The sequence below is a fragment of the Myxocyprinus asiaticus genome, chromosome 14, assembly GCF_019703515.2.
Source record: "Myxocyprinus asiaticus isolate MX2 ecotype Aquarium Trade chromosome 14, UBuf_Myxa_2, whole genome shotgun sequence".
Taxonomy (NCBI): Eukaryota; Metazoa; Chordata; class Actinopteri; order Cypriniformes; family Catostomidae; genus Myxocyprinus; species Myxocyprinus asiaticus.
Genome location: NC_059357.1, coordinates 2,378,782 through 2,399,667, shown reverse-complemented (window position 1 = coordinate 2,399,667; position 20,886 = coordinate 2,378,782). Strand labels below are relative to the sequence as shown.

Sequence of the window (20,886 nt, the reverse complement as noted above, 5' to 3'; positions counted from 1 at the left end):
TTATAAATCTGTATATATAGTTATAAATCTGTATATATATTTATAAATCTGAATATATAGTTATAAATCTGAATATATAGTTTTAAATCTGAATATATAGATATACATCTGAATATATAGTTATATATCTGTATATAAAGTTATAGGCTAAATCTGTATAATTGTAGTTCTGAATATACTCATCATTATTTTCTGTTTGGCCCACCGTATCTGTTGATTTTTGGGTGACCTGGACATGTTTTTCTGAGACAAGTTCTTCCTCAGAATTGCTCTCTTGAAATCTAGTTTGAGACTAGTCACACAGTGTAGGACAATCAACAATCATTATATCTGAATGATAAAACTCTGCAGGTTTGCAGGTGGAGTTGTGGTAAGGAAACCCCCATCCCTCTGTATGAAGGATTAATCAAGCAGGAGACTGATGCAGTGATCGCATGAATTATAAAAACCATACACATGCAGCAGTCTACAACAGGATTCAAGATGCTAAAGCAGCACATATTAAAACAGCTCACAGCTTATTACATGTTCTTTTCCACACAGAAACCAATTTACTTTCCATTGATCGCTTTTCAGGCAATTAGATTTCCATCGACAAGTGAGCGAGCGCTATGGGTCAGCCAGGCTGTTCATGCGTCAAACTTCAAACCGTTTCACTGAACACTTGCCTCTCTGCTTCCTGATACCAAATAAATCTGTGCACATGAAAAAGTACCACAGCCTCAGATTATGTATCCATCTTTATTTCCATCATGGGCTCTTTCTTTCTGCAAACTTGGCTGATTTTCTAAATTGCGTGTTATCGACTGATCCAGTGCCTCTCCAGGCAGGGGCAGATGGGACGGAATGTGGATCAGAGCCAGTGCTTGTAACCATTAGTCTGTTTGAAAGCCCGGGCACGAATCCACCACAGCCCTTACCGCGGGTTCAGTAACACTGCAAACGGAAACCCAGAACCACACCGGAGACCACAACCACAGCCCAACTTAAAGATCTGGCGATTGGATCGTCAGTTCAGAGTCAGTCAAGGTCAAACGGGAAAAACAGGACACACAAGCGAGTACAACTCATATCCCAACCAAGAGCACTTCAACCACAGCCAAAACTATCCAAGCTGCTCTTGAGAATTGTAGCTTTTGTGATATCATGGTATCCATTTCCAACAAGTGCCATATCATGAGTGGAGGAGAAAGCCGTGATCTGAGAGAGCTTAACCTATCCTTCAAACTCACATTGCACATTTGGAGCACAAAGTCTAGTAGCTACCCAGGAGAAAATGTTATTGCTCAGACGTTGCTCTTTCAGAGCTCAGGAGACTTATTGGTAACAACTTTGCTTCAGAAATTCCTCTGAAAAATGCTTAGAAACATAAAAGTAGAAGTAATTCTTTACAGTTTAAAACCATAGAGAAGAACTTGTAACATATTACAAATGCTTATAACTTTAGACCAATTTGTGGCGCTGTCACAAAACTTCTCAGGTACCTTCAAGGCACGGTGCTTATGACACATACCAAGTTTTGTAGTGATACACCAAAGTGTTCGTAAAATATACCATTTTATGACAAAATTCAAAATGGCAGACACCCCAGATGATCAACAATGGAACACTGGGTATCATTCGACTCTGTATGCCCTAAAGCATCTAAAGTGACCATTCTCATGATATCAGGACAAACAACTCAGAAGTTATAAGCAAAAATAGACATTTTTGTATATTTCTTGACCAGTAGTTGGCACTGTACCCAAACTTCTTCATTGCATGAAGCCATGACAAGTTTTCTTTCAGTTGCCAAAGCATTGACAAGATATTCCTTCACAACCTCTTTGCTGTGCTTGTCATTGAATTAAAATCTGCAAATCGTAAATCTGTTTAGAGGAGTTTGAAAAAGCAGGAGTTTTAAAAAAGGTTATTCTGTACAAAAGTTATAAGCATAAATATGTGCAACTTTAAACTGTTGGTGGTGCTAGAGGGTTTGAGATAGAGATACCAAATTTGACACAAGGAATGTTCATACTCTCCCTAACCAGTGTGCCAAATTCCACAGCTTTTTACCATACGGATCTATGGGCTGCCATAGACATAGGGTCAGATACAATAGGGGCTCCGCACCTTTGGTGCTTGGCCCCTAATTACTGATTATTAGGGTCTTTTTCTCAAAGAGAAATACCTGAGAAGCAGGAGACTTTAGCAAATGTATCAATTTGCTCTGATGTAAATCTCATAGCTTTCAAGGTGAAAAAAATATTTTAAAGACATCTAATTTCTGATTTTTCTTTCTGATGGGTAACACTTGCATCTCTGACAACATTAATCATTTGTCTTTCTCAGAAAACAGCCACAGTTTTGACTAAAAATGCTTCTTGAGGGGTTGGATTGAGGCAGGTGTTTAAATGCCGTTATAAATCATGATACCCGAACCATGTGTGGAACGGCAGGCTCTGAGTTCACAAGCAGGAGTTTAAACTTCACCCTTACCGTGGTAGAATTTGACAAATGCCTCTCAAGCCCGTGCACTCTTCTGACAAATGTAACACTTAAACCCTGATGCTTAATTTCCGCCTCTGTTGACTATGGGCAGCAGCCATTAATCAGCACAGCGTTTGGGGTGCGGCGGTTGAGCTGCTAATCGGCAGATGCTGGCGGCCGTCGGCTCAATCTATCAGCCGTGATTGGAGAATGAAAAGGTTCAGGAGTTTTGAGTCACGGCCACGTCACAAGAGTAATCGCCCACTGCGATGGGCGTTGAGGTGGTGAGACAACGACCCTCTGCTTTGCATTCAGGGTAATATTCAAAAATGTCTCTACATCAAATGACAGATTATAGGGGCCATGCTCTGCCCCTTTATAAAAAGGCAGAGCTTATATTGAGGTAATGAGTGATCTCTCATGGTGTTAGCATTTCAGCAAGGTTTAAGTCTGTTAACTATTAGGATTCCTCTACTGGCATTGTTTTGCTGTGCTGTTCAATCATATTGTGGCCTCTAATGTAAAGTGATCTGTTTAGCTTGTACCCATGAGTTGCAGCGTCCGACTGCCAAATGTGCCATTAATTTGTGCTTGCAAGGCATTTAACTCTGAAAGTGGAAATCGTTCAAACAAGCCAATGTGAACAATAAAAATAATGAGTTTTGCACCAACTCAAGATAACATGAAACATCTGTCTGCCTCAAAATGCAACATTAACATCCTCTTGTTCTGCTAGTATGGGCTTAAATCTCAGTCCTGAACATGTGGGGACTGAAATAGGCATTCATTTGAGTATGGGAAGTAGAGAGACCGGATCCAAAAGGGGGTCTGCAAGCTTTTATATACAGTACAAGATAGGAACAGAGAAGAAGTATATTAATGTAAGCCAAGACATTCAGGCCTCATTCACACTAAATGGTTTTGATTTGAAAACTCTGTTTTCAGTAACCTAACATCATCACTTTCCAAAGTATGTAGTAATACAGCATTTTCAAAACACTCTGTTTTTGGTGGAGGAAGTTGTCTTTATAGTGTGGATTGAGAGGCGTAAACATAGCGAAATCAATGCAATGTTTTCAAACAAAAATTTAGTAGTGTGGATGTGGCCTCAGACAGTAACCCAGCACTTAATTCTCAAATAGGATAGAATAGAATAGAATAGAATGGTAGGACTGGGCAATGTGATGGTTTATATAATGCAATGGTACAAATGTGTCTCTTCTACGGAAAGTAGCTAAGGTTTATCCAAAAAGTCGCTAGATTTGTCGCTAGGTGCTTTTTGGAAAAAAAAAGTCACTAAAGTAGTCTGAAAAGTCGCTAAATCTAGCAACAAAGTCACTAATTTGGCAACACTGTGGACTGACTGGGAGTGAGAGATGCTTTGCTGAACAACATTAGAGACCTTTTATGTTATTATGAGAAGTGTAAAAATATTTTCGGTTCATTATTAGACTGTGGCGGGCACAGTCCACTGGTTCATTACACATATCGTGGCAGTCCCGAGGTGAAATATCCACTGTGTGGCTCTAAAAGCAAGTAATATTTTCTCCCAAACAGATGAGGTATTTGGTATAATACTCTATCGAGTTTTAAATCAACAAACCTGATCTCCCTACCCTTAACCTTAACCTAACCGATAGTGTCAGAAAAAGCAAATGTGAGATGAAAAACACAACCACGTTATTTTGTGTTGCTTCTATGACACTTCGGGCTCACATGTCGACTCGTGCTCTTCAGGACTCGTACCCTAACCCTAACAGGACCTAACCCTAACCCTGCCTTTAAATCATAAGTGCAATGCTCTATCAGTTGAGGTACCGCGTAATTGATTGCGCATGAACAAGCTTGTAAATGTAGTTGGTTATGTATTGCAAATGTTCAAATGTATCTCATTACAAGTCATGCGCTAAAGTAAAAGTGTTTAGATGTCATAAGAAACCATTGTGTGAGGAAAAGGGTGAAAAGTAAGTTTTTATGAAAAACTTCTGATAAAAGTAATTGTTGTTGTAGCACCCCTAGTGTTATCATTTAGCAAAAAACGTATAAGAAAACCTGCATAAACCAGCCTAAGGTGGCTAGCTCCCTGCTGACTAGCTGACAAGTACCCCAAACTACAGTAAAACTAGCAAACATAACAGTTTAACCTGGTTGGGAGATGAGCTAAGAACAATAAACCCTTTTAGATTGGTTTAAGCTGTTTTCTGTTCAGCAGTGTATTGTTACAGTAATATAAAATGACTTGTATTTCAATATAGGATTTTGGTCAAACCGGCCATCTCATTACAAAAGAATAGAACATCTTCTGGTCAAAAGCGCCAGACAGACCCGCCTGATACCCGTCTGACTGTTTGCATTGGTGTGTGTGGGTGGATAGAGCGAGTGCTTGTTACCGGATACCTCCGTCTGCAGCAGGTCATTAGGTCAGTGTGCAGTAGGCCGCGGTTAACACACTCTGCTGCGAGGCGTGACCAGAGAGTGCTAATGTCTGCTCGTGGCTTTCATGTTTACAAGTCTGTCCCTCTGCCCGCTGGCCATGCCAAGAATTCCAATACAGATCTACTGCCACACATGTCCCAGAGACCTGACTAACACTGGTAATTGTTTTTTCCTCAGAAGAGCGGATAATCGTGCATTGCCAACAAAATCGGCATCTTGAATTAGAATGGGCACTAGCCTACAAGCAAATTGTTCACACTAGCATCTCTGTGCTGTTTACACACTACTTTAAGATCAAAATCACTTTACAAAATACAGTTTTCTCTCCTGTTGATGTATTTCATCTTTAAACAGGAAGTTGGGCTGCGACATATCTCAAACATGGAATATTTTAATCCAAAAATTTGCAAAGGTATTAATATGGTGAATGTTGATTGGGAAAATTTACAGTTTTGTAAATGCATAAACAATATGGTAAAACGTGTGATTTACCAGTCTAACACATATAACAAACACTGCACCAAATATTGTATTAGTATCAGCTATTTTAGCAAGCGACAGATACCACACAAAAAATACCACACAGCTTTAATGGAGGCACAGCTGTTGATGTCAACAAGATATAGGCTAGGAAATATTTTCTCCTCAATTTTAAAACTAGATACTTTTGTTCACTTTGCTATACTAATTGTGCAAGATTAATTTTAGTTGTTTTTATTATTAGCATTTAGCCATTTTTTTCATCAGAACAGACCTTTGACCCATTTTTGGGTCACGACCCACCAGGTTAGTATGCAAAATTGCCATTTAACCTCACTGTTAGACCCAAAGTGGGAACTGCATTGCTGTAAAACCTTTGAGAGCTAAATGCACTAAAAACATTAAAGCAATATAGACCAATTGCATATTTTGTCTCTCCGCTTGGCACCTTGACTTGACAACAGACGGCTAAAGCAGTACAAATGTACACCATTTAATGACTAAATGAACGCATAAGAGCAGACAGCCAAACAGGAAGTTCGTCTGTCACATTTGGAGCACTTACATTCAATAATCTCTCCATCACTGAGAACATGATACCATGAGGATTTCTGTCCATTCTAGAACATGTTAATGGTGCTGAGGCTGAACCAAAGAGAGGGACCTAGTCAAAGTTCAAAACTCACAGACGTACAGACACTAATCTATCCGCTCACACTCAAAGGCCTGATTTCAGCACAGAAATGTGCAGACATTTCTAAGATAATTGACCAACCAAATGAAAAACGTACCTCTGGCTCACCAGTTAAAAGCCAAATGCGTTTCATATCAGCTCAAACTTCTTTAGAAATAAATGTCTGCTTCTATGTTTTAATTAGGAAGCTCTTATCTATGTACATGACTGTAGGCCTCTCTAGTAGGCAACATGGAGCCACCAAAAAAAAATCTATTTAAAGGAATTATATGAAGTCTTCAAAACATCCTCTCCAGTTCACTCAGAACATTTATCGAAACTAATCTTTGAAAACAGAAAAAAAAAGAAAACCGTGTCTCATAATTTTCCCCATGAGCAACTTCAATCCTTTGCTGTCATAGGTCATGAAGAGCTAACAAAACTTATTGAAACATCAAAAGCCACAACATGTATGTTAGAGCCAATACCAACTAAGCTCTTAAAAGAGGTATTCGCAGTATTCTCAGAACCTCTTCTTAATATTATTAAGGCCTCGCTATCCTTAGGACATGTCCCAAGAAACTTTAAAATGGCAGTTATCAAACCGCTTATTAAGAAGCCACAGCTTGATACTGGAGAACTGACTAATTACAGAACGATTTCAAATCAACAATTTATGTCGAAAATACTAGAAAAGGTAGTGTCCTCCCAACTATGTTCATTTCTACAGAGAAATAGTATATATGAACAATTTAGGCCCAATCACAGTACAGAGACTGCACTTTGTATACGTAAACGAGGAACTGTCAAATCAAACAAAAGTTAAGTAAGAAGTGCCACAGGGATCAGTTTTAGGGCCTCTGTTTTTCTCCTTAAACATGCTTTCCCTGGGAGATATTATCAGGAATCATGGAATAAGTTTCCCCTGTTATGCCAATGATACCCAACTTTATATTTCTTCTAAACCCGATGAAATTTCACAATTCTCTAAATTAACAGAGTGTATCAATGAAATCAAAGATTGGATGGCCAGAAATTTCAAAACAGAGGTACTAATGATTGGACCAATAACCTCTAAAAATAAGCCACTAAAATATAAATTGACTCTCAGTGGATGTACTGTTATGTCATCTTCTACAGCAAAGAAATTAGGTGTTATATCAGACACCAATCCTTTGAAAATCACATTTCCAGTGTTTGTAGAACAGCATTCTTCCACCTCAGAAATATTGCAAAGTTATGACACATGCTCTCTGTTGCTGATGCTGAAAAACTAATTCATGCGTTCATGACCTCAAGACTAGATTATTCTAATGCATTACTGGGAGGATGTCCAGCAAGTTCAATAAATAAACTTCAATTGGTTCAAAATGCAGCAGCCGGAGTGCATACTAGAACCAAGAAATATGATCATATTAGCTCCATTTTATCATTGTTACATTGGCTACCTGTTAAATTTCGTATTAATTTTAAAGCTTTGAATGGTCTAGCTCCACAGTACTTAAGGGACCTTCTGTCATTCTATATTCCATCACGTTCATTACAATTGCAAAATTCTGGCCTGTTAATAGTTCCTAGAATATCAAAATCCACAAAAGGAGGTAGATCCTTTTCCTATTTGGCTCCTAAACTATGGAATAGTCTCCCTAACACTGTTCAGGATACAGACACTCTCACTCAGTTTAAGTCTAGACTAAAGACTCACTATTTAGCCAGGCATAAACCTAATTTATCCATCAGCTCACAATTAGGATACTTTAGTTAGGTCTGCCAGAACCAGAAACATTTCTCAGAAACATTTCTCATAATCTATAACTCTGCTATGAATTCAATGGCATCTATGCTAATATTATCTATTTGTTTCCCTGTCTCAATCCTGGGATTCATATCTCGAGGTTACCAGAGCCGGCCAGATGCAGCTCTGTTCCTGCTTGGTGTCGGACTCCACTGCTACGTGTTGCTGAGTGATGATGACAAACTACAGCCGGTGCTAGCCAGACATCACTTCAGTCTTTTATGATGGACTTTAGAGGATGAACTGATGCCAACTCCAACCATAAGACATGGGATACATCATAGGCAACTGCCTGAACCTTGACTTAGGATGGACCAGACCGAACCTCACCGAAATGACCTGCCGGTTGAACTGTGATGCACCTCATTAATCTCTACCTGCATCATATTTGTCTATTGATGGACTACACTCTATCTGGAATACATAGACTATCAATTAATTGCCAACAAAAACCTTATCAGCCAACTAACAAGGACAATGCATCTATGTGAACCACTGCAGTTAATCCAGGATGAACTTCAAAGACATTAGTCATTAATCTTACAGTTCATACAAAATCTTCGTTTAAACACTGACCCTTTACACTTACTTAGTTTACACATTTTAAACCATGTCTTGCACTGCACACAAATAACTAATATTGGCATTATATTCATGCTGTTAGCCAGAGGGGAACTGGCCCCAACAGTGAGTCTGGTTTCTCCCAAGGTTATTTTCCTCCATTAACCATCATCTTATGGAGTTTTGTGTTCCTTGCCACAGTCACCTTCGGCTTGCTCACTGGGGTTCTAAATATGCCGCTACGCAAAGGTTAGCCACTTAAAACTGAGGCCACTTTAATACAGTCGTATAAAGTTGTAACAGTTGGAAAAACCCATAACACATTCTATGTAAGTAAGCTAATGCAAACGTTTCTAGCTACTGTACACAAGCTTAATTCCAAACAACTACATGTTTTATTCCTAATGTTGCCACAAGGGGCGCTATAGTGAGCAATAGCACAAACAGTCTTCTTCTTCGGTAAGTTTTTTTTTTTCAGGTCATCTAATGTCACAACGATTTTGAAGAAAATCTTGCAGAGCGCGTTAGTTAAAGTTAGTTCAACTGTTGGCATGTTCATAGCTAGCTACCTTTATAATAATAACGTACAATTTAATGGCATAGACATTTGATGAAAGCTCTATCGCTCCCTTGTGCATTGAGCAGCCCTATTTATCTGATAAAGTCCAATATATCTTGATAATCATCAGGAAAATGTTTTGCATGAAAAAGGCATCGATCCCAAGCCTACAAGTCACTAAAAATGGAAATGGAAATGATAACAATAAACAAATTTACCATATTTTAAGTGCAATACACCTTGACTAACATTATAAATAAACAAATACAGCAAGTGTGTTAACAGAATGTTCTTGTGTAGGTGCAAGTACGTATGCGCCACCATAGATATACATACGTAGATGCCTCATTTGGCTGGTTCGGATACGTCAACCGCAGCGCCATCATGGAATGGTCAACAAGGAGAGCTGTTTGAATGTAAGTGGATGGAGAAGAAGCCTCAGACTGCTGCATAAACTGATTTTGTGTGGACTGACTGTGTGCTAATTTTCAGTATGTTTGCCATGATATATTTAATTGTAGAGGACTTTATTTGCAGTCTGAAATAAAAAAAAAAAACCTGTTTTAGAAGTGAAGTCACGGCTTCATTGACAGACGGCTCTTGACCTATCCAACATGGTGGATGTGCCGATGTATCGCGGTCCAAAGAAACAGATGCTAATAAGGTATCTACGTATCGATATCTATGCGTGCCACACTGTATAACAATGAGCACTTTTCCACCATCAGGCTGAACGGTTCTGAGCACGGTGAATAATGGTTCCAGTAGCATTTCCACTTGAACACAGTTCAGTTACGGTACAAACTGTTCCCATCTCCCGGATGGTTAGCTAACTGTTTTCAGGATTCTTGTGGAATGGCATTAGTGATGTGACGACTCATAATTGGTCTCTTGCTCAGCCAGTCCATTCTAATTCTGAGTTTGCATCACCACAGTGGAACCGCGAAGTTTCGTACCGATCCGGGCTCATTGGCACAGTTCTTTGCATTTGCATAACTACCAAAAATCTGCTTCTGACAATGCAAGAAAACATGCATGTGCACAACACTTAAAGTGTTTACATGCAACATGTAATCAGGGTAATGGGTAAAAATGTACATGCGTCGATCGGTTTATGCTTAAACTGTTTATGGCCTTACCCTGATAAAGGAACGCCATTTAATGTGTTTACATGACCACACACGTCAGCTTATTAAGCATAATTGGTGTATGAATTTGAATGTACATGTAAACACGCTCAACACGCAAGTGTTTTACTGGTGAGTTTATACGTGAGAAAAACCACCAGGGGTTTCCCACTCCTCTGCCACATGCCTGCTCTAAATTATATATATATAAAAAAGAAAGAACAATTTTGGAAGAGAGAAAGCTTTCAGCAGAATGAAAAATCTTTCTCTATCTCTCTCTCACTGTGGTGCAGTGCTAGTGGAGAGCAGGAGTAGATTTATGGAGCCCTCTAATGGGCTCTACAGAACTCGCCCCCCCCCCCCCAACCCCCCCCCGTCAGCACCTCGATCTCGCGCAATCTGTCCATTCTCCTCCACACAGATTGAGAGCGATAGAACAAAAGAGAGAAAGACAGGCTGAGACTTGAGAAGGAAACCAGAGAGATTTGTTGAGAGCTTAAAGAGAGAGCAGCATGTCGAGTCATTGAGTTTGCGAGTTTGTTACGTTTGAAACAATAAGCTTGTTTACATGGACACCAGAGAGCTGTTTGTTGGGAGAAAGCTGCTTAAGGCTAGAAAGCAGCTTTCCCGTTTAAATGCACTGTGTTTGTGGCTTTCTCTTTACTCCTGTATGCATGCGGCTCTGTCAGTAAGCAGGTTTCTCCACAGCAACGTAATTTCCCCACGACGCTTAAACATGGCATCCAACTTAAGCATCCGAGGATGCCTCGCTTAAAGAGTTGTTGCTGTGTTTGTTTTCCTAACTTTCCATCGTGACCTGCAGCAGAATTGCGCTGCAATAGTGGGGTTTCCTCATATGTCAAACTGGGACTCCTCCACTGTACCTGAGTGCATATTCGCAGACGTGAGGGACAATAATTGATATTTTAAATTGGTGTGTATAAGTGTATAAAAATATTTTATAGTGTATGTGGTTTTAGCTTTCCCCGCTGCACTCCCAGAAATGTTGAATTATTTCCGCTGTGTTGATAAGATGTATGGCTCTATCCTACGACGTTAGTTATCCGGTCTGTTCGGCACACGTGCGCACTCTTCAAAAACCTGTAAGAAAGGCACTAATGCATTTACGTGACCACATAAGCCACATTCTCCAGAGAAACCCGCATATGTTGAACCGCTTTTTCTTCATCCCTTAAATGGCGTAAGGAAAATGGCGTTCTCGCTTTTACATTTCAGAACGCCGCTTTCTGCAAAAATCCTGGAATAAACCATTTTCGTAAGTGCATGTAATTTAACGCCCCATTTACTTAAATTACAGTTCGAATATTTGTTGAATTTACGATAAAAATGCACATTCGAATGCTATAATCTTTCCTCGCATTCTTGGGTTAAAACAGATGCAGTGCAACGAATACAACAGAATGCAGGTGTCTCAAGATGCGTTTTAAAGGCTAAATTTCTTTTTAAATTGACACAGCTTCTACAAAATGCATCACTCCTGCATGATGCAATGGTGAACAACATCCATCTACCGCATGCTTACATAGAAAAAGGCAGATGCGTTTCGGAGTGAACGGCCTCCAGATGTTGAGGTCATAGGCCGTTGCATCTTTACTATGTCTTGCTCTCATTTCAGCATCTCGCTGCATAAGCATTAGGTATGTACACTGTGGCACCGCCGGTTATATGAAGCTTGAGTCCGTGGTAGTACTATGGCACCGGTATAGGCTACTGTGCAACACTAAGTTAATATAGAACCATGAAGCATTACTTTTCTCATTTTATCTTCATATTTGAGAATATGAACTGGCTAAGTCTTCTGACTTTATGATTTTATGCACTTTTGTTAATAGCCAGATATGTTCTTTGCAATAAACAATCCCTAAATCACAGCGCCCTCTTGTGGACGTACAAAATAACATTGAGTTAAAATTTAGAATGAAATGTCCCCCTATCTGAAATTATGTATTTACAATTTCAATGTAATTCGAATTTTGGTAATATTGTAGTTAAAAATTCAAATGTAATTTCTCAGCCCTGTTGACAGCCCTACATATTGTAACCGCAAATATATTTGTTTGTGATAATCAACATCATGCCACAAATGCTGTCGATTGAGCTTAACTTGTATTGAAGTCTCTTGAGCTATGAAAGAGCAACCTCTGTACATATGGGTATGAGTGAACGAAAATAAGGAGTTTCCTTATAAACACAACAGTCAATGCAACACAGGAAAATGAATCAATCTCTGCTGCATGTTGACAGATATTCAACACCATCAGTCATTAGAAACACTCCACACACACACAATAAACTCTGAGTTTAAGTGAGTGTGTATATGTTTAGCCAGAAACATGCACAATTGCAATTTCAATAAATAATTTAATACTATGAAATCACTACATAAATAAATAAATGTGTTCCATGCTTTTCATTTTACTCACTTTGGGTTGATTTTCATACATGCACAAGCTTTGCTCTTTTCATTTTCTAAATTTGACTTACAAAGGGTCTGTTCACACAGAAAGTGTAACTGTTACATCACAACAAATGGCACAGCATGATGGTGTCTCGAGATGGGTTTTAAAAAACGCCAGGGTCATGGCATGAGATGCTGAATGTTCCTCAAGCGCATGTTTACATAAAAACATCACAGATGGATGCAAAAACATGTCGTGTGAATGGCCCCTAGAAATCGATTTTGAACGTTCACGCCCACTTGCGTTGAGTGACATGCCGATAGCGGTAACCCTGAAAATGAAAAGACACGAAACGTGTGCATTTGTGAAAATCAACCCAAAGCCAATGGTAAACTAAAAATGGATGGATTAAGTTTTACGTTTTTAATTGTGTATTTAATGATTATATATATATAATTTTAATTTTGAGAAATGTGGCTCACCATAAATACTTGCCCAATGCATTGCAAATGCAAAGTCACATAGTATAAACTAAATATTCTTGTCTTAATGTGGCGTAAACAAAACACGGTACTCAAGGGGGAAATAGAGATTCCTTCAAAATGTCTGTGCCATTAAAGTCAACTTTAACCAACTTTTTCAGCAACTTTCCCGAAAGGGTCGTGTTTAGATGATAAACCTTGTATTGCGAAAAGCTTGCACGATTACACAACATAGAAAAGTTGTGCAAAAATCTCTTATAAAATGATGGTTACTATTTAGATACAGCCACGTAGAAGAGAAAACGAACCGTTTTTAAGACAGTTAAAGCGAATATCCACTATAGCGCCACTTGTGGCGACACTGAGAATGTGACGCGAACTTGCTTTGCGCTAAGAATTGGGTTCTGACAAATTTCTGAACACAATGCCATGTGAAATTTTTTGCTGCGTTAAATTCACATGCAATGAGTTGTAGGCTATGCAAATAATCTAATAAGCACAATTAATGAAATGAAGGAAAGCACCTATTTCACACTTATTTATTCAAGGATAGAAAATCAAACACTGTGTAAATGCCCTTAAAAATTGAATATTTGTGTGGTAACACAGAATGAGTGAGTGCAAAACTTTTTAATTGGGTTTAATTGCGTTTCGAGGCCAAGTAATAACCACTTAAGTTTGCAAACAAGCTCCTGGTATTTTGATGAATGTGCTTAATTTTAAAATAACCTTGTTACTTCAACTTAAGCAGTGAAAAGCGGGTTATTTGGTGCCTATTTACAGTTATTAAGCAGCCGATGAGGGCAACAAAATGAAGTCTGTCCAGATATTCACCACAATTCATCAATTACTCAAACACGCAGAAGTGTTTAGGAAGATCCAGCACATTTCCCTGCAAGTTAAAACACACCACAGGGTTTAACAGAATATTAGCTGATCTGTCTTACCAAAGACCCCAGCGGACAGAAACCTCACAACAACTAAACGACAGCAAAACCACAATGAGATTTAATGCAATGCAACAGCTCAGGTGAGAGTTTGTGCTCACACTCACCTGTCCAGCGGGGTAACTCCATGTACAGATGACCACGCTTATGAAGAGGGTTTCTGTGTCCACACACAAACTCACAGTTGTTTATCCTGTAACACACAAACACACACAGAGAACACAATCACTGATTTATGCGTTTGGCATGATCTTCAGGGGCCGTTCATACCAGACGGACATCTTTGACCATTGTGCCACGTCTCGCTGCTTTTTCCACGTCTCACGCAGGAGCTGAACGCTTTTTAGATACTGTGCCGAGTTAAAAAGAACTGTTAAAAATGCATCTCACATGCGTTCTGTTGTATTTGCTGCATCGAGCATTTAAGAACACGTTTCGGTCTGAATGGCCCCTTTGTCTAGACTCCTATTTGTTAGTAAACATGAGTAAGGACCACAGTGTTTACACTCTTCAGGAAGTCAAAGTACAGTACAAATTAGAGGTAGACTGATATATTGGTTTTGCTGATTAATCGGTGCCAATAGTTGCTTTTTAGAACTATCAGTTATCAGCAACAATCTATACTGGCAGGCTGATTAATCGGTCATCGGCCTTTCACCTAAGTTATCGGTATCAGCGAAATCCTCTATCGGTCGACCTCTAGTACAAATGGATTACTTGTAGTTGACTCTGCATATTAAACTGGGATACAAGAAAGTATTTTAACATCCAGAAATAAAAATCATCACTGTTAAATTTGAGGAAAAGGACCCCAGTCACCAAGCACACCACCTTTTTGAACTGTTGCCTTCTGGCCGACCCTACAGAGCACTGAGCACCAGAACCATCAGGCAAAAGAACAGTTTTTTCCCTCAGGCTATCCATCTCATGAACAGTTAAAACTGCCCCCAATACTCTTCATTATGACAAAACAATCATGTGCATATTCAACTATTCATTCCTATTTACTGTATATTCCATTTATATTTATTTGACATAACCTGCCTCTCCTGCACAATACATTAAATCACCATGCACAGAACTGTATATCTGTATATAACATATTTGAACAACATTATTGCCCTGCTGTAGTTTCCTCTATATATTTATGTTGTATCTTATTTTTTTTGTTTCACTGTTTACATATATATGTTTATATGTATATTTCAAATGTTTGTATGTATATGTTGTATATGTATTTTCTTTTGTTTTGTTGGTGTTGTTGTTGTATTCACTTTGCCCTGGAAGCTTCTGTCACCATGACAAATTCCTTGTGTGTGTAAGCATACTTGGCAATAAAGCTCATTCTGATTCTGATAAACATTTATCTGTTCTGTTTTGTCCAGTTAGCTTACAGGCTAATTGGTTAGCCTAGCTTAGCCAGGGGCATAAGGGGGGGGGGGACAGGGTTACACAGCTGTGAGTAGGTGGCTCGAACAAACCCAACACTTACAGTGCAATATTCATATTTTACAGTATATATTGATATATAAGCAGGGTTGGGGAGTAACGGAATACATGTAACGGGATTACATATTTAAAATTCAAAATACAAGTAACTGTATTCCACTACAGTTACAATTTAAACCATTGGTAATTAGAATACAGTTACATTCAAAAAGTATTTAGATTACTGAAGAGATTACTTTGCATTTTATTGTCATTTGTTTCATTTAATATTTAGTCCTTTCAGATGGAAAACATTTATACATATAAATGATGTGATCCAAAGTGCATTTGAACAGCGGTGAAACACTTTCTTATGATGTGTTACATTCATACAAGCAGACAGAGAAGTAAGTTTGAAGTAAATTGTCAGCTTTACGCTAAGCTAAAATGCTATTTCTAGCCATTTTACATGCACATGTTACCAGGCACGATCATATTTTTTAATCAAGAAAATTCATGTTGGATCATAATTTCTTTTTTTCTAGTAAGACCTTTGATATTAGGGCAAAAATCATATTCTTGATAATAATTTTTGTATTGTTTACCTGTAAAAAATATAAAAATATCCTTAAAACAAGATCAATTAGATTGATCTTGTTTTAGAAACAACACTGCATAAGATATTTCGGTTTTTCAGAGAATGTATTTTTAACATGTGTATTTTGTCTTACTGTACTGGCAGAGTTTTTATAGTCAAAACAACTGAAAAAATCTACCAGTGCTGAAGAAGTAATCCAAAGTATTTAGAATACGTTACTGACCTTGAGTAATCTTACGGAATATGTTACAAATTACATTTTATAGCATGTATTCTGTAATCTGTAGTGGAATACATTTCAAAAGTAACCATCCCAACCCTATATATAAGTATTATATTAATATATTGTAAGTATTATATAGTTGTATTTGTAGTATTTTAAAGATTCAAGTATTGCAAATTAATTGTAAAATTTAGCAAAATTAGCAGCAAAAATAAAAGGCATCTTGTGGAGCTCTTGCTTCTGTTTCACACATGACAATAAAAGACTGAGCACAAGCTGGCCCTTGAATAAAGAGACATTTAATCAATGACAGAATGACAATTGTGCATGTGCACAACTTTATTTTTTACTCTGTGCTTGTGCATCCTGCATCTGTGTGGAAAGGCCTGAAAAGCATCACCAAGTACAAGACACCTCCCCCTCGCTCTGTAGAGAGTCAACTAATGGCTGATGAACTGAATGTGTTTTACTGCAGGTCTGAAAAGCCCAGTCTCACACCCCTCTCCCACTCCGATCTTCACTTCACACACATACCAACATCTCCTGGAACCCCCCACTCCTCCCTCCTGCTACTCAACCTGCACTTATGGTCTGTGAGGACGATGTGTGCCGGGTCTTTCGGACACAAAAGACTAGAAAAGCTTCAGGCCCAGATGGTGTCTCACCTGCCTGTCTGAATGTCTGTGCTTACCAATTGGCCCCCATCTTCACACAGATCTTCAAAAGATCACTAGAGCAGTGTGAAGTTCCCTGCTGCTTCAAATGCTCCACCATCATTCCGGTCCCCCCCAAAAAAGAAAAAAATCACAGGACTTAATGACTACAGACCTGTCGCTCTCACGTCTGTGGTCATGAAGTCATTTGAGAGACTGGTTTTGGTCTACCTCATGGACATCACTGGACCCCCGCTAGACCCCCTTCAGTTTGCTTACCGAGCAAACAGGTCTGTGGATGATGCTGTCAATATGGGACTGCATTATATCCTGCAACACCTCAACAGACCTGGGACTTATGCCATGATCCTATTTGTGTACTTCAGTTCAGCCTTCAATACCATCATGCCTGATCTTCTCTCAACCAAACTGACCCAGCTCTCCATGCCGACCCCAATCTGTCAATGGATCACCAGCTTTCTGACAGATAGTCAGCAGCTAGTGAGACTGGGGAAACTCACAATCAGGACCCTCACTATTACCACTGGTGCTCCTCAGGAATGTGTTCTCTCTCCACTGCTCTTCTCCCTGTACATGAATGACTGCACTGCAAAAGACCCCACTGTCAAGCTCCTGAAATTTGCAGAGGACACCACAGTCATCGGCCTCATCCGCGACAGTGACGAGTCTGCATACAGACGGGAGGTTGATCAGCTGGCTGTCTGGTGCGGTCACATCAACCTTGAGCTGAACACGCTCAAAACGGTGGAGATGATAGTGGACTTCAGGAGAAATCCCCCCACAATCTATCATTTCCCTACAGTTTGTGAAAGAGCATGACTTATCAAAAGACAACAATATTAGTCTTATAATAATTATGAGTTTCAATAACATCTGTACGTTTTCATGTATAAAAACGCGTGTCTACATATCTATTGGCTTCAGTAAAATGCATGTGTTCTCAGATATTTTTTCCTACAGTTTGTCGACTGCACACCAACATAGTTAAAAAACAGGAGCTGATATTAAAAATAGCTTTATATATTTAACATAGATCTAGTGATCTGCTTAAATTGGCAAAAACAACCGATCAGACAATTACCACACAAACATAATGTAAAAAGCATAACTTAATGAAGACTCATGCGCTGATTTAAAAGAAGGATTGTCCTTTGTTATTTTTCTGCAGTGCATTTCACATAATGTCGCCAATTAAGAACAATATGCCGATAAATAACCCTCGTGTGTGTTCCTGGGAACTGGGAACAGGCTTTGAGTATATCAGTGTGGTGTTATGGAATGAGGGGGCGTGGCAAAATCAACGGCTCAGTCTCGTGGAAGTTATAACAGCTAAAATCGCTTACAGCACCTTTAACTACCGAGTTCTTCCTGTTTCCTTGGGCGGCTTTAATCTATCGGGTGCGAGCATCCATAAGGTCGGATTTTTGGCAGTAATAAACCGTCACTGTATTTTGGAATGACTTCATAGATCTGTACATAGAAAATTAGCATCACATCATATATCTTCATTATTATAGACATTTAAAAACCCATATTGGTCGAGCACTATATAGTGTATTCCTGATAGTATATGTTCTTAATCGCTTGCACACGTCACTCTACAAACAAACAATTTCTCCATGCTGATGTTTATGTCCTGTTGTTTCAAACACAAGTATGACTGTGAAATGAGAGCATGTTGGCGTGATATCGCTGCACAGGTCTCCTGCTCTTAACCCGTTAATGTGAGTCATTAATCTGAGCAGCTGTCATTCTTCATGAATGAACAGAAGAAGAAGAGGAGAGTAAAAGCATCATCAGCCACTGCAGGACTGAATTCAGCCCTGCGTGATACATATTTCATACAAATGACAGGCCATTAACACACTTCTGATAAAACACACGTTATGCATATATATGTATGCATATAATGACACACATTTATGCATGTAAACAGTTCACGCACAAATGTGTGTGTGTGTGTGTGTGTGTGTGTGTGTGTGTGTGTATATATATATATATACAGTGAGAGAGAGAGAGAGAGAGAGAGAGAGAGAGAATTGAATTTTAAAGTCCTTTTAATTCAAACAATTATTTTTCAGACAAAAACAGAACAAACAAAAAACACAAAATCAATTTACATTTTACGTGTATATTTGAAATAAAAAATCAAGAAATTCTCACCAAAACCATTAAATAATCTGTGTAGCACATCAAACATGTTTTTAACCTGTAACAATCCATAAAAGCATGAAATACATTTTCATACATTGAACAGAAAGGACATTTTAAACTCACACTGGGATTTAAAACAGACACAAAAGCGTTAACAGCAATAGCTCCATGCAAAAGTCTCCACTGTAAATCTCCTACTTTTTTTGGCAGTGGTGACTTATATAGTGCTCTCCACTCAGGTCTTAAAGTATCGTCCAGACCTAGCACTTCCCTCAATGAAGTCTCAACTCTTTTATCTAAAGCTTTTTTATTCAAGGCTTTAACACAGCTCTTGTATATTTCTTTACACTTTGTAGGGTCGGAACCCACAATCATTAGCTCTTTTGTTCGCAAAAGTATGCCTTAGAAATTTTCTAGATTTGCAGTCACATTTAAACTTGGAAAGAAATCATGGCAGTCAGGTTTTAAAACACCCGAACAGAAACCATTCAACAGTTCCATCTCTTCTCTCGAGATCAAAGCCTTCCATCTCTCAAGTAATTGCCCGCTCTGTCGAACCAATCTCATCCCTAGGGTTTGTGCAACTAGTTTCTCATTTGAGAGAACTGGACCTGTTAGTGCAACCATGTTTCCCAAAGTTGTTACCTTAGCACTCTTAAGTTTTCAGTGACAGCAAAAGAATGTCCATAACATGACACATCTAAATGAGAACCAAAAATCAGGGGCTCCTGTAAAAGCCAAAAAAGAGAGTCAGTGTAATTGTCCCTCCTCACGGTGAAAAGTGTCCATACTTTAAACAAGTTCCGAAAAAAAATTGGCAGCTTGGAGAGGTTCATCTTTGCTGTGTCCATCCAAAATAAAGCTTTATCAAAGCCTAGGCCTTCAAAGTTCTTTAAAATTATGGAGGTTGTCGCTCTCCAGTTTGAGTCCAACGGTCCGCTCAGAAATCTTTGGATGTATTGCATGCGGAAAGCCGCCGTTCTTCTCTGAATATGAACAACTCCATGTCCTCCTTCATCTTTGGGTAAATACAGTAGACTTTGAGGAACCCTGTGCATCTCATCCCAGAAAAAGTTATTCAGAATAGCCTGGATCTTTTGCAGAGTTTTAACAGGTGAATCTATACAGGCCAGGCAATGCCAAAGTGAGGACGCCACCAAATTATTTATCACCAAAACCCGTCCTCTGTAAGATAGCTTTGGATGTATAAAACTCCATTTAGCAAATTATCTTTCAATTTTTTCCTCAAAATTCTTTTGAACAAACAACTCATCTCCTAAAAACACTCCAAGATATTTTAAACCCCCTCTAATCCATCTTAAATTATCTGGAAGACATGGCTCTCCATTTGCCCACCTTCCTATTAACAGAGTTTCACTTTTTAACCAGTTTACTTTAGTGAAAGAAAAAGTTCTAAACACATTTAAGGTCTCTAATAACATTTCAACGTCACTTTGTCCATTTATTAAAACCACAATGCCATCAGCATAAGCTGAAATTAGTTTCATCATTTAAAATGCTCAACCCACTTAATTTTGATCTCAGTTTGCTTAACAAGGGCTCTATTGCTAGTGTATATAGCATTCCAGACAAGGCACAGCCTTGTCTAACTCCTCTTTTTGCCTTAAAAGGAGCACATAAATCACCACTGACCTTAAGTAGACTCTCAACGTCACAGTACAAGACTTTGATCATATTTATAAATCTGGAGTTAAAACCAAAAGCTTACAAAACATCCCATAAAAAACAATGCTCAACTCGATCAAAAGCTTTCTCTTGATCAAGTGATACCAGGCCTATATCTAAGTTGAGCAGTTTTCCAATATCCAGGATATTCCTGACAAAAGATATACTGTCAAA

The 20,886-nt window shown here is 38.7% G+C and overlaps 1 protein-coding gene across 2 annotated transcripts in view; it reads right to left on the bottom strand.

Annotated features, from left to right (window-relative positions):
- The window catches only part of LOC127452000 (RNA binding protein fox-1 homolog 3-like), a 270,610-nt gene that overhangs the window by 223,737 nt on the left and 25,987 nt on the right, over positions 1–20,886 (bottom strand). For both annotated transcript variants that reach the window (XM_051717118.1, XM_051717117.1), the window contains exon 2: positions 14,057–14,142. In XM_051717118.1, coding sequence (XP_051573078.1) covers positions 14,057–14,078 — 22 coding nt within the window. In that variant the 5' untranslated portion in view covers positions 14,079–14,142. The remainder of the gene's footprint in view (positions 1–14,056; positions 14,143–20,886) is intronic.